Below are 14,012 nucleotides of genomic sequence, written 5' to 3' on the forward strand. Positions count from 1 at the left end.
AAACAGGTATCCATTCTGCTCCAAACGCCCCTCCCAACCAGGCTGCCACATAACATCGAGCAGAGTTCCCTGTGCTATACAGTAGGTCCTTGTTGGTTATCCATCATTTTAAATTAATTTTTATCCATAAAAAAAAAAGCTCAGGAGAGAATGGATCGAGAATGTACCAAATGTAGCAGAAACAGTCACCCGGTTATCTCTGAGTGGTGGGATGAAGGGTTATGTTTTCCTTTTTCCTTTTCTAAATATTCTAGCTTTTCCCACTTTGGGTATTCGTTGGATGAATGAAGGTATAAACATTACCCTAACAGAGTTAATAAAACAACCAGAAAGAGCCTGGCCTGGTGGCCCTCCAAGGTCAGGCCCTGGGGAGAGCAGCCGGTAGGGACGAGGGGTGGGAGGGGGAGGCTGTGTGGCCTGCGGGAAGGAAGGAGACCAGTCCCTGCCCCACGCAAGGTGTGTGGGGGGCGGGCAGGGATCAGAGAAAGGAGGTGCACAGCCAATTTCTAAGGGACGGCCTTTCTCCACCTCCTGGCGGGAAGTGAAGGTGCCCCAGGAAGTAAGGGTCCTTTTCCCTTATTTGCTGCACGAGAACCTGGCTGTGTGTCCTGGAGCCAGGATAGGTCAGTGGTGGCAGATGACCCTAGGGAAGTCCCTAGAGTCAGTTTTAACAAGTCACTCCTGATTTTAATTTCCCCCAAAGCAAAGGTTTCTCTTTGAGCAATGGAACCCAAGCCACACCGTCCCTTCACAGTCATTTCTGTTTTACCACCACATGCATCCTTTGCATAATTGGAAAAACCTAATTTGATCAAACTTTTAAAACCCACAGGCTTTATGTCTTTATCATTCCTTTCTTTAGTAACATTTCCTCCCTTGTTACGTAACCAGGCAGATCTCTACAATTTGCCCCGAAAGGAGTTAAGTAAGCCTCAGATGGATTAACAACTGGCAAAGCTTTGATCTGTATAATAAAATGTCTGGCTGCAGCTCTGGCTCCAGAGGAACAGGAAAGAGACTTGAGACTGAGGCATTTAGTGTATTTCACTTAAAGCCTTACAAAGCTGCCCTGAGAGGCTGCAGAGTTCACTGCCACCGGGACGCTTCTTAAATGCTTCAAAGCCTAGCTCTGGCCCTTCCCCCCTCTCTGGAAATTTCTACTAATTCAACAAAGGACAGTCCTGAGATAAGAGACTGCAAATGCATTAGAAAACAGAGCATGCACACGTATTATTATATTTACTTTCTTTAAGCCCAACTCTCAGGAGGTTTATGTTAGCTGATCATTTACCAGCTCATTACCAGCCAATTCCTAACGAGGCAAAGGGCAACCCAGAGCCTGCTAGAGCCAGAGGAAGGCAGGCTGCCCTGGAATGCCAACGGGGCTGAGATCCGGGATCCGCACCTGACATGTAGATAATGCAGCTTTTAAAATTTCTCTTGTGGTTGACAGAACTCTAGTAAGGCCATTTGTAAAGAAACAATCCTTTCCAGCTTTACTCTTGGTGAACCAGAAATTAACGAAACCTAGGAACACTCAGCTTCATCAAAGTGTAGACACAATTAAATGGTCACAGGTGATCTCAACATGCTATTAGATGGACCTCTGGATTTGCAAATATTTCTCTGCTCTTTCTCTGAAATCGATGAGATGCTAAGAACTAGGAAATATGAGCTTCACTGTCAGATGAAATACTTGTTAGAGCTGCTAACTGTAGAGCTGGAAAAAAAAAAAAAAACTCTTTGTATTTACATCAAATGTATACAACACAGAACTTGATTTCACTATGTTCAGGAGCCATCTGATGGAGCCTTACAGAGATAAAAGTAGATGCTAGAGTTTATAAATTTTACAAAACATTTACTTCAAAACAAACATCACTCTCTTGAGAAGTTGTAATTATTTTCTCTTTTACTTTGTTCCTGAGCTTTTTGAGGAATAGTGTAAATCTAGTTTAAGTGGAAAGAGGCTCTGGGCTTCCCTGGTGGTCTAGTGGTTAAGGATCCACCTGCCAATGCAGGGGACACAGGTTCCGTCCCTGGTCCAGGAAGATCCCACGTGCCTCGGGGCAACTCAGCTGGTGCGCCACAACTGCCGAGCCCGCGCACTGAAGTCACTGAAGCCTGCGTGCCTTAGAGCCTGCGCTCCGCAGTGAGACAAGCCACGGCAGTGTGGGAGGTGAGCGGGCCCGAAGCACAGCCAGCGCCTCTCACCCTGGCAAGGGCAATGGCCGTGCAGAGCCTGGTCACACGAAAGCTCAGGTCCCGGCCACTGGCATGCGGGCATCTCTGGGCTGGAGGAGGATCTTTAAGGATCCAGAAGACTAGAAGGAGGACTAGGAGGGGAAGTCCAGATATACTCCCCCTCATTTTAAGGTTGTGACCATTAAGAGCAGAAGACACACAGCATGAAATACGGTTAAAAACGCCTCCCCTAAAGTGAAAGTTGCTCAGTTGTGTCTGACTCTTTGAGACCCCATGGACTATACCCGCCAGGTTCCTCTGTCCGTGGAACTCTCCAGGCAAGAATACTGGAGTTGGCTGCCATTTCCTTCTTCAGGGGATCCTCTTGACCCAGGGATCAAACCCACTGCAGGCAGATTCTGCACCAGGGAAGCCTCCAAACACAAAGCCTTGGTTTTCAATCTGCAGTGCTGGCGACATTTTAACATTCATATAATTGCTCAGTTCCTCTCTAGACCCAGTTAAGAGTTACCTTGGTGGTCAACGTAAGGCTTGAAGGCCTGAAGGATTTTTGGCACAGCTACCCCCATGTCAAGTTCCGTCAGAGTTAGCTCATTCATGAAATACGGGAGCTGGAGGAGAGAAGGGAAAACGAAGGAGACACGTCAGCAGCCTGGTTAACGTTAGAAGTCAATGGTCTCTCAGAGGGAACGATGGGGTGGGGGGAACACATTTATTTAGCCAAAATTTATTAAGCACACACCACATACGAGGCATCCTGTTACAGACAGAGCCGTGGACGAGTCAGGCAAGGCCCTTGCTCTTATGGGGTTTAGGCTGAAGGGGCAGAGACAGAAAAGTAGACAGCCTAACTTCAGAGACTGATTGGGCTACAGAGAAAGCAAGGTGGGTGATGGGGAGGAGGGAGGCTGGGGAGTTTTAGATAAGACCAGCGAAGACTTCTCTGAGGGTGCTGAGTTGCCAGAGGCCACACTGTGGAGAAGCAATCAGTCATGCTGGTCAGGTTATTAATGCCCAAGGTTGACTCAAGTCTGGGAAAATGGACCTCTGAAAGGACTAGTGGGGAAGACAGGAAGTCACTAGAACATTTCCTGTAGGCCAACTCACAACATATATTAAAATTCTTCAAAAAAAAAAAAAAAATTACGTCCTTTGACCCCTGTGCTAGACTTTTTCCCTTTGCCCCCATGGATTTGAGTTCCTCTCTACAGCCCGGGAGGCCGGTCTGTGGGAACCACACAGGTGACCTCTCTTGCCCTCTGACTTCTGGCTCAGCTTGGCCAGTGGGACAGAGTGGGCAGGGGGCTCGGCGGCACCGGGAGAGAAGTACTGTCGGCACTGTCCCCTCCCTTTGCTCGAGGCCACAGCTCCTGCCAGACAGGCAGCACCTTCGCACAGCCACCCTGCCTGAGTTTGGGTAACCGCTCCCTGCCAGCCCTGGGGTACTGCACCAGGACTTTTGGTTTCTCTGCATCAGTCCACACCTTCCTAAATCCTCCCTTTATTAAACTCTCCCCCGCGGCTTGTTCCATCTGAATGTGTCATGTGTTTCCCACTGGGACCCTGACGAACACAGCTGTCAGTAAGAATGTGCTCTACATGAACCAACATTAAGAGTGCTGGTGTCATGCTTAGAAATTCCTACTTCACCTCAGGAGCACAAAAATTGATTCTATGCTTCCTCCACCTGGATTTATACACGTGTATGTATATTTTAAACAATACAGTTTAGGCAGTCCATTCCTAATTTTAGTGTAAGACACAAATTAGGAATCTACCTTAATTTTGTCCCCAATGACTACTCAGACGTCTTAACCTGTTTCTAAACCTTTCCCTACTGACCTGCAAAGCCACCTTTCAATGTGAGATTCCCACCTCACTGGAGTCTGTATTGAGCACTGTTTCCTACCAGTATCAAAGTGCTTTTATCACTGTAGCTTTAAAATACACATTTAAATCTGGCAAGTCCCTCTCTTTTCTTTTCCCCAGAATGTTCTTAGTCTTATAAGTACTGCTCCAGTTAAACATTAGAATAATTTTGTAAAATTTAGAATATAATTAAGAGTTAAAAAAAAAACTGAACATATGCTGAACATTTCCCATAAAATGAGAAGCACTGAGCCAAGCATGAATTTCGTGCCTATTTGGGCTGGACCTCTTTAGCTGTCTCTCTGCAGAGAAACTCAAGACGTTTTCAGGATTCGCCAGTCACAGAATGTCATCTCTGATTTTTTGTGGGGATGGAGGGGTTAAATAGGTGTTATGATGTCTGAGATGGACAAAACGTGACTAGAGACAGTATTCAAATGTGTGTTCTGAATTGGTGGTTGCTTTATTTGGAAAACCGTTTTTCCAAAGCATCAATGTTACATGGTTCTTGGCCTCCCAATCAGCCTACAGAAATGCTACTTAGCCAAGAATGTAGCCAAAATCTGGCACCGCTGCCCCAGTCCTTTGTGTCTATTATTGTCACCCTAACACCCAGTGTTTCTGGAGCAGGTCAGGTTTCTATGGGAACAGGAGTCGACACTGAGACAGGGAGTGAATTGCAGACAGAGAACACAGTGTCCCTCCCTGTGCCCCGTCCAGACTCCCATCCACCTCCATCCTGGTTCCCTGGAGTCCCCAGAGGGCAGAGGAAGGGCCTGAAATGAAAGCGGGAACTGAAGGAAACTGAGAAAGGCTTGGTGTGGTGGTGGGTGCCAATTACCAGTAAGCAGGAGGGGGATGGAGATCAGCCGGGCATCTCTACCTACTCACCTGAGTGCCCAACTCCAAGATTCTACAACATTTCTAACCAACTCCCCACCCCTGCCTTGCTCAGACCTATGATCTGAATCCAAACTCTCAGGACCAGGCCCAAGAGCAGCTTCCTTCCTGCACTGCAGGGGGTGGAGGGGGGCAAGGAAAGGTCACTCCCCCAACAGAGACTCTCTTCTTCCCACCCAAGGGAACCCACTGTGTGCTCTTTACCCTTCGCATAAACCCAGCTGGGGACCAGGCGCTCTCCAGGTTGCTGGGGGGTGAGTCGGAAACCATTGCAATACCTGAGCAGCATCTGCGGACCTCGGCACAGAAGCCATAATTACCGAGGGCTCGAAGGTGGTGCCGGAGCAGCCAGCCAAGCCCAGAGTGTACCTGCTGCCGGGACAGAAACTCAGCTTGTTTTAAACCCATCACTGGGCACCAGCTACACACACAGGGCTGCTCTTTCATGACGTGAGTCATAATCGCGGGGGAAGGTGACAACCTGAGACTGCAGCCAGCCAAGAGCTGTCCGTGTGCCAGGCCCTCGAGGAGACCAGGAGATGGGGAGATCTCTGTCCTGGGGGCAGCTGGGGACCCTCCAGCCATTCTGGCTCCTGACTGGTCATTCACTAACACTCAGCACTGGGTTTACGGAACGGCCCTGCCTAGGGAGACTTGGCTATTTGCTGACAGTAGGAGTTCTCTTGGCAGGGGTGGTGGCAGGTTCAGAAGTGGGGTGACACCCTGCTGCCTTCAGGTGGGGGTAGGGGGGTAGGAGGTGCTGAGGCTGGCAGTGCAGGGAGGACAGCCCCTGCCTCTGAACTGCTGGTGCTGCTCGATCAGGGCCACTTTTTCCTCCCTAACCTCCCAGCACTCTGACCTCAGAAAACAGGAGGAGGTTTAAGTTCGTGTCCTGCAAAATAGCCCACATGGCCAGCCAGCAAAGGGAGAAGATGAAAATGAGAGACTTTTCTCAACCTCTTCTGGCTTAAGGGACACCACGGTTCTCCACCTGGGGTGGACTCCCAGCACACAGCACTCTGATGCCCTGTGCCAGTCTGTTCTGGAACGTCTGTAAGGCGAGAGCGGTGTCCCTCATCATCATGACCTGTGGCCCTCCTGCTCAGGGAAGCACCCACAACAGTCCCTGGGAGAAGAGCGGTACCAGCCCTGCCCTGCACCTCCACCCAGAACTCAAGCCCTCCATGGTTTCCCAGAAAGCAGAGGAGGCTGAGTAAGCTCCAGGGTGGCTGCTGGCCTGTCTACTCCAAACTGCTTCCCCAGGGACCTGGCCAGCAGAGCAGGCAACCCTCAGCTCTCCCAGAGAACACAAACAGGCTGACCCTTGTCCACAGAGCCCTCCCACACCCCTGCCCTGAGCTCTGCCTTGAAACCCGCTCCTTGTATTGAGGTGGTGCCTCTTCCTTCTCCTCAGGGCCTGGGGAAGGGACGACAGTGACCAGCGTGGCAGGGAGAGCCTGCCTGGGTCAGGAAGGGCGCTGTTCATGATCTAAAGGAACCAAACCGAAGCTCCTCCACGTCCACAGTTTCCCCTAATGCCGTTTTACCTTCATTCACTGTCTCCTAACATGGAGTCCCTGAACTCTCTGAGATCATGGGCAGGATTCTGTGTCATGGTGCATTTTTCTAGGGAAAAGATCCATATGTTTCTGCTTCTCCAAGGTGGCTATGACCCAAAAGATCCACTGACCTCAGCTCCTGACTGAGCAAGCTCTCTGTGAGGATCTGGTGACCAAAGCAACTCTTCCTTGGCGGGGTGTTCACTGGATCAAAACCTTAAGTCTAAGTCACCTAACTCAGGTCTCTTGGTTGGCAAAGGTGGTACTAAATGAGTCACTACATGGCAACCGTGAGGAACACTTATGCAAGTTTAGCCTCTGTTCCAGGCGGGCCTACACCAGCACCAGGACTGTTTCTTCAGCAGAGAGCCCAAAATAAAAACACCATCTGGCCAGAAGTAAAGGTCAAATGCAGACACACTGAGAGTGCAACGGAGGCCTTCCCAGCTTTGAGAGGAAAGAGGCGTTATATGGTCTGGCATTTTCCTCACAGAACACGCTGTGTGGCCAAGACTGCATGACTGGGTGAGCTCTCCCGCCATACACCTCAAGTTCATTACTAACTTAAAGATAACAGAAGTCTACACAGCGAAACAGCTACAAAAGCTCACGTGGTCCCATATCGAATCCTGGACGTGATAATCCTAACGTGGATAACAATGAGGGCCATGGAAGAAAAAAAGTAAACAGCAACAGTCACTAAATCCCCAGATGCAGTTAGTCAGATGGTCAAGGTCACAGCCCAGATGTGTTATTTACTAAGAACTCACTACTCTCCATTTGTTCTATGTTTTCGACTCCATTATTTTTCAGTTAGGACATAATGTATAAAATTTCCAGAAATTAAGATGTGATGAATTAGAAGGCTCTTGTGTGGAAAACCATACCTTTATTTTGCTGAGTTTCATTTGGATTTTCTTAGACACCAGATCAGACCAGTACTTCTCTCCTAAGAAGTCCCAAAACATTCTTCCAAGCAAGGCATTCACCCAGGCTTCCTGTTCCTCCTCCTCGGAGGGTGGCACCTCTGGCAACTGGCAAAAGGAAAGGGCCCAAAATTAGCTAGAAAGCAACTGGAGAACAAGACAGGTGCTTATTTTTAAAAAGCCACTGAAGGTTCCTCCCTCTTGAGATGGGGGAACCACATGAGTCGTATTTCTTCCCTATAAATTAAAAGTCCCACATTATGTCAGTGAACAAGAAAAAGAGAAACAAAAGCCACCATCACCGATGAAAACTCCTCTTTGTCTATTTTCTTTTGCTACCAGCCTTCCTGTGAACCAGCTAATATTTCATACAATTATCTCAGCCGTATCACCCCTACTGCACCCCCTCCCCTGCCCCCAAATCAGCTTGGTACCAACATTCTGACTCAGTGACACATCTGATCAAATGCTTGCCTATCTTTCTTCCAGTTAAGATTCCCAGGACGTCTAATTGTCAAGCTGGTCTCCCCAGGCAGCCCCAGGACTCTCACATTTAGCCTGACTCCTATGAGGTCACAATTCTCTTGGGCGAAGGGCATGGGTTGCTTAGAAATACTGGTGTCTGGGTCCTATATCCGGAGATGCTAATGTAAGTGGCTAAGAGGATTTTTTAGAAGCTCTCTCATGGATGCAATGAGCAGGTGAGGTTGAGACCCACAGCCCTGGATTAGAGAGAGGAATTCTACGAAACTTCTACAGCTGTCCTCATCCATCTCAGCCCAGGCCTACCCTCTACTGGATACAATCCATCTGAAACGCCTGTCATGGCCAACGTGCGAGGTGGTGGTGGTGGTGATTTAGTCGCTAAGTTGTGTCCGACTCTTGTGGCCCCATGGGCTGTAACCCTCCAGGTTCCTCTGTCCATGGAATTTTTCAGGTAAGAATAACTGGAGTGTGTTGCTATTCCCTTCTCCAGGGGATCTTCCTGACCGAGGGACTGAACCCAGGTCTCCTGCATTGCAGGTAGATTCTTTACTGATTGAACCACCAGGGAAGCCCAACGTGGGAGGTGGGGAAAGAGCAAACCCTGTTAGCCTCTGATTTCCAAGGCTGAGTATTGAGCTCTGGACTCTTGGTGGGAGAGGGCCAGGGTGGGGACAAGCAGAGGGAGAAGTGGCCACGACACTCACGGCCCCTGTCACAGTGCAAGTGATGCTTGGTGGCATCCACTGACCCTACACCCGGCCCTAGGGTAAGACTCCTCAGGCTCCCTCACTGGCATCTCACAATACCCCAGAAAGGCAGAACTTTTACTTCTATTCTAGGGAGAACAGACTCAGCACCGATCAGTGCCCTGCCTGAGGCCCCTAATTCATCAGCGCAGCCTGACTCACAGCCCCACCGCCCCCCACCCCCCCGCCCTGTCCTCCAGTGCTCTGTCCTGTGGGAGGAAGAGGGAGTGACTGGCCCCTCGTGTGACAGCCATGTCCTGTGCCGAGGGCTCTAATGAGATGACAGCTGCACAGAATCAATTAGCCTTGGAAAGCAAAGGCCAAAAGGACTAGAAATGCAGGCTCTGCGGGCTGTCACCCTCCTCTTCCCTCTACGACTGATACAAATGCATTTGGACTGTCCTCACGGCTGCCTGCAGCCACTACACAGAGACGCCTCTGTGCTCCACGCATGCAGGCTCCCGCCAGTCACGTCTGTCCTGGGCAGCCCCACACAGCTGTGTCCTAGGCTGGTGGCAGAGTACACGCGTGCGTGGCCTGGGGTTCATGGATTTGACACTTAAGAGATCTGGTGGCGTGCGAGTGTTCTAAAGGTCTCTGGCAGGTGTCTACGTGTGACTCTTCTGAAGTCCAGAGCCCTTAGGGTCTGACCCAGTTGAACCGGTCACTGAGTGTGTGTGGAGCCTGGCAGACCACCCAGCGCCCACCTGTCCTCTATTCCTATCAGAGCGTGTGCCGTCTCTCGCTTTGGGGACCTGGTGTTCACTTGCATTTCTCAATGTAATGTTACTGCATATAAGCAGGGATATTCTATGTTCAAGGAGTCCTTCAAATTGGGACATTTTCAAAGTTCTCCCTTATGAATGTTGGTGAGTTCCGTTAAAAAAAAAAAAATTAAACTCTGGTTTAAAAAATAAATACATGTGGGTCCCTGCATTTCAGAAGACACAGCTCCAGCCGCCTCGTGTGAGCAGCTGTGCCCTTCCCACGCTGTACAGGCTTCCGAGAGCAACCAGGGCACCTCGGCCACCAGGTCCTGGATGGAAGAGTGGGAGTCTGTGCCCAGCAAGCACTGTCATGTCTCAAGTTGTACGTAGCTTTGGAATCGCATTTTTTTCTCTGCCTGAACATCTGCGCCCCACCCGAGGGGGATCCAGTCTAGCTTTTCCGAGGTTACTCACTGTCTCTGAGTCACATCAGATTATCCAAGCAGACTTCTGAGTGAGCACTCACCCAAAGACAATGCCCTCCTCCCCCAGGGAGCCAGGAAGAGCCAAGACACTGCCCACGCAGGACAGCGCATGTCACGCTCAGATCTGTAGGCTGTACAGAGAAGAGGGCACTCTTTCCCTTCTCCTGTGGGAGGGCTGGCCCTTTACTAACCTCTTACACCCGAGTTATTCACAGGAAACGGGGTTTAACAAAAATAGCAAGAAACAAAGCCTATTTCACAACTTTTGTCCAAGCCAAAGGCATATGATGTGGAAACAAATTTCCGAAATTACTGACAAGCAGGTTGTGTTTTTTCTTTTCAACTGTTCCTTTTTCTAACTCAGGGTCTCTCCACAGACTTGAGGGGAACAAAGAAAAATCCAGGAGCAGCAGAATACTGACAATGCATCAGAGCAGCTTTATGAACAAAATCTGGGTTCAACAGGCTGCTAGAAAGAATGCATTTTCAATGAAAGTCATCAACATGTAAGACCTTAACCAATAAATGTGCATATATTTCCTCAGGCTGCTATTTGGCTGCAGGGAGGAATGTGAGAAGCATATTCATGTCACTATTTCAACTAAAGACGTATATTTAGAAAGGGTATGTTTCTAAAAATGGCTCCCAAAATAAAGTTTGAAGAGCTCAATGGCCGGGAGCTGAAGCAAGGCCATTAGAACTGTCTGATTAGCTCTCGGGAGGTATTTTATTAAAAACTAACCCTTAGAAAGAAAATAGTACAGATTTACTTTGTGTGGTTTACTTGTCTCCTATTATAAATAGCCAGATGAACCTAGCTTTTTAGGGACAAAAAGAGCTCAGTGGCTTTGCTGCTAAGGTTTGGTCGCACACAATCTGGCGTCATGAGGGTTTCACGAAGGGCTGCATGGTCCAGGAGAAGGCACAGTGGAGACCCTCCCACGGGGGCTGTTTCCCCAGTTACAAAACCAAGCATAAGTACCATAGAAAACACCCATAATCCCACTATCCAGATTTAATTATTTAAAACATTTTAACTGTATCTTCTTTCGTTCTGTATTCAATGTATATATACTTTTAAGAATACGTTGCTTAAAAAAAACAGATATAACTAACATGGTTTTGTATCCTTTTATAAAAACAGATGTATGGAGATACAATCCAGGAGGCACTACTGGTAAAGAACTCACCTGCCAATGCAGGAGACTCAAGAGACTCAGGTTCAATCCCTGGGTTGGGAAGATCCCCTGGAGAAGGGTATGACAACCCCTTCCAGTATTTTTGCCTGGAGAATCCTATGGACAGAGGAGCCTGGCGGGCTATAGTCCATGGGGTTGCAAAGAGTCAGACACGACTGAATTGACTTAGGACACAGCACAATCCACATACCATACAGTTCACCCATTTAAAGAACATAATCAGTGGTATTTGATATAGTCAGAGTGGTGAAGCCATGAGCACAGTCAATTTTAGGATATCTTCATTACCCCCAAAGAAACCCTGTATCCACGAGCAGTCACTCCCCATTCCTCCCAACTCCATCCCCACCAGCCTGGGGCAACCAACCACTAATCCATGGCAGGGAATGTGCCTATTCTGGACATTTCATAAAAATGGAATCATACAACATGTGTTCTTTTGTGACTACTTCTTGGACTAAGCATAATGTTTTCAAGATCACCCATGATGTAGCACGTATCAGTACATCCATCATCTCTTCATATTGTGGAATAATATTCTATTGTGTGCATACATCACACTTATTCATTCTTCAATTGATGGATACTTCAGTGGTTTTCCACTTCTTGCTACTGTGAATAACACTGCTATGAATAGTTGTTCACAAGTTTTTGTGTGGACACAGTTTCATTTCTCTTAGATATATACATAGGAGTGGAACCGCTGGACCCCACTAACTTTTAAGTTTATTTAACATCCTGTTGTTGTTCAGTCACTCAGTCTTTGCAACCCCAGGGACTGCAGCATGTCAGACTTCCCTGTCCTTCAACCATCTCCCAGAGCTTGCTCAAACTCATATCCATTGAGTCGGTGATGCCATCCAACCATCTCGTCCTCTCTTGTCCCTTCTCCTGCCTTCAGTCTTGCCCAGTATCAGGGTCCCTTCGAATGAGTCAGCTCTTCGCATCAGGTGGCCTGAAGTGTTGGAGCTTCAGCTTCAGCATCAGTCCTTCCAATGAACAGTCAAGACTGATTTCCTTTAGGATTGACTGGTTTGATCTCCTTGCAGTCCAAGGGACTCTCAAGAGTCTTCTCCAACACCATAGTTCAAAAGCATCAATTCTCTGCCACTCAGCCTTTGTTATGGTAAAACTCTCACATACATACATGACTACTGGAAAAATCATAGCTTTGACTATACGGACCTTTACATAATGTCAGCAATGTAATGTCTCTGTTTTTAAAAATTCTGTTTAGGTTTGTCATCGCTTTTCTTCCAAGGAGCAAGTGTCTTTTAATTTTGTGGCTGCAGTCACCATCTGCAGTGATTTTGGAGCCCAAGAAAATAACGTCTGTCACTGTTTCCATTGTTTCTCCATCTATTTGCCATGAAATGATGGGACCATATGCCATGATCTTAGTTTTTTGAATGTTGAATTTTAAGCCAACTTTTCACTCTCCTCTTTCACCTTCATCAAGAGGCTCTTTAAGCTCCTCTTCACTTTCTGCCATAAGGGTGGTGTCATCTACACATCTGAGGTTATTGATATTTCCGCCGGCAATCTTGATTCCAGCTTGTGCTTCATCCAGCCCGGCATTTCACATGATGTATTCTCTATAGAAGACATTCTGAAGAACCATTAAACTGCTTTCTGCAGCAGCTGTGTCATTTTACAATCCCACTGTACGAGGGATCCAGTTTCTCCACATTCTCACTAACTGCTACTATCTTTTTCATTCTAGCCATCCTAGTGGTTTAGAAGTAGCATTGCATTATGGTTTTGATTTGCATTTCTCTGATGACTAATGACTTTGAATATCTTTTGTATGCTTATTGGTCATTTGTATATCTTCTTTGGAGAAATATCTGTCCAGACCCTCTGTCTATTTCTTAATTAGGTTTTTGTAATTGAGTTGTAAGAGTCCTTTATATCAGTGATCCCCAATCTTTTTGGCACCAGGGACTGGTTTCATAGAAGACCATTCTTCCACGGACCAGGCTGGTGGGGGGGATGGTTTCAGAATGGTTCAAATGCATTACATTTACTTCGCACTTTGTTTCTATTATCACTACATCAACTCAGCCTCAGATCATCAGGCATTAGATCCTGGAGGCTTCGGACCCCTGCGTTATATAGTCTAGGTACAAGGCTCTTAGACATATGATTTGCGAACTCTGGGTTGTTTTTTCCCTTTCTTGATGGTATGTTTGCAGCATAAATGTTTTAATTTTGATGAAGTCCAATTTATCTTTTTTTCCCTCTGGTTGTGCATACTTTTGGTATCTTATCTAAGAAGTTTTTATCTACCTCCAAATCAGAGATTTACTCCTATGTTTTCTTTTAAGAGTTTCACAGTTTCTGTTCTTCTAGGATCCATTTTGAGTTAACCTTTGTATACAGTGTGAGGGAGGAGCCTGATCTCATTCTTTGGCATGTGGATGTCCAGTTGCTTTAGCACTATTTGCTGAAAAGACTACACTTTCCCCCACTGGATTTTCATGACACTCTTATCTGGAGGCTTTCTAAAGTTTATTTTTAAATTGCATATATGGCTTTATATTTTTTACTTATTGTATGATAAGCACTTTGCAATTCCACTTTTAAAAGTTTAAAAAGCAGATTCTGAGGAGGGAAAGAGGAAGCCTTGGGAAGCCACTCTGCCTGTTAAGATTTCCTGGTTTCTGTTTGATTCCTATTTGCTTTGTAGAGTTATCTCCTGATAACACCAAACAGGAGGTAGTCCCTTATGATCCAGTTTCTAGGTAACAAGATAGTGGAACTAATAATAATGAAGACAGGACTCTCCAGTCCTGGGGCAGACTACAACACCTTCCAGAGAAAAGCAGCGTGGCAGCGTGTGATGAGATCTGAACACCAGAGCCTCCCGCTTAGAGGACTCCCAGAGCACGGCCTCACCGACGTCCCCTCCCCAGGCAGGCCGCTCTGGG

At 47.4% G+C, this 14,012-nt stretch overlaps 1 protein-coding gene and 1 long non-coding RNA gene across 5 annotated transcripts in view; one reads left to right on the forward strand and one right to left on the reverse strand.

Moving 5' to 3' along the window:
* Positions 1–14,012, reverse strand: part of TEX2 (testis expressed 2) — a 114,307-nt gene that overhangs the window by 21,873 nt on the left and 78,422 nt on the right. For 3 of the 4 annotated variants that reach the window (XM_024980007.2, XM_059877966.1, NM_001101970.2), the window contains 2 exon segments: positions 7,421–7,567; positions 2,717–2,816 (listed from right to left, as the gene is read on the reverse strand). In XM_024980007.2, coding sequence (XP_024835775.1) covers positions 2,717–2,816; positions 7,421–7,567 — 247 coding nt within the window. 4 annotated transcript variants of the gene reach the window in all.
* LOC132343102 (uncharacterized) lies at positions 8,018–10,636 on the forward strand. Its single transcript, XR_009491780.1, has 3 exons — positions 8,018–8,396; positions 9,634–9,780; positions 10,261–10,636. It is a non-coding gene; the product is annotated as an uncharacterized lncRNA (long non-coding RNA).

Source organism: Bos taurus, chromosome 19 (assembly GCF_002263795.3).
Source record: "Bos taurus isolate L1 Dominette 01449 registration number 42190680 breed Hereford chromosome 19, ARS-UCD2.0, whole genome shotgun sequence".
Lineage (NCBI taxonomy): Eukaryota > Metazoa > Chordata > Mammalia > Artiodactyla > Bovidae > Bos > Bos taurus.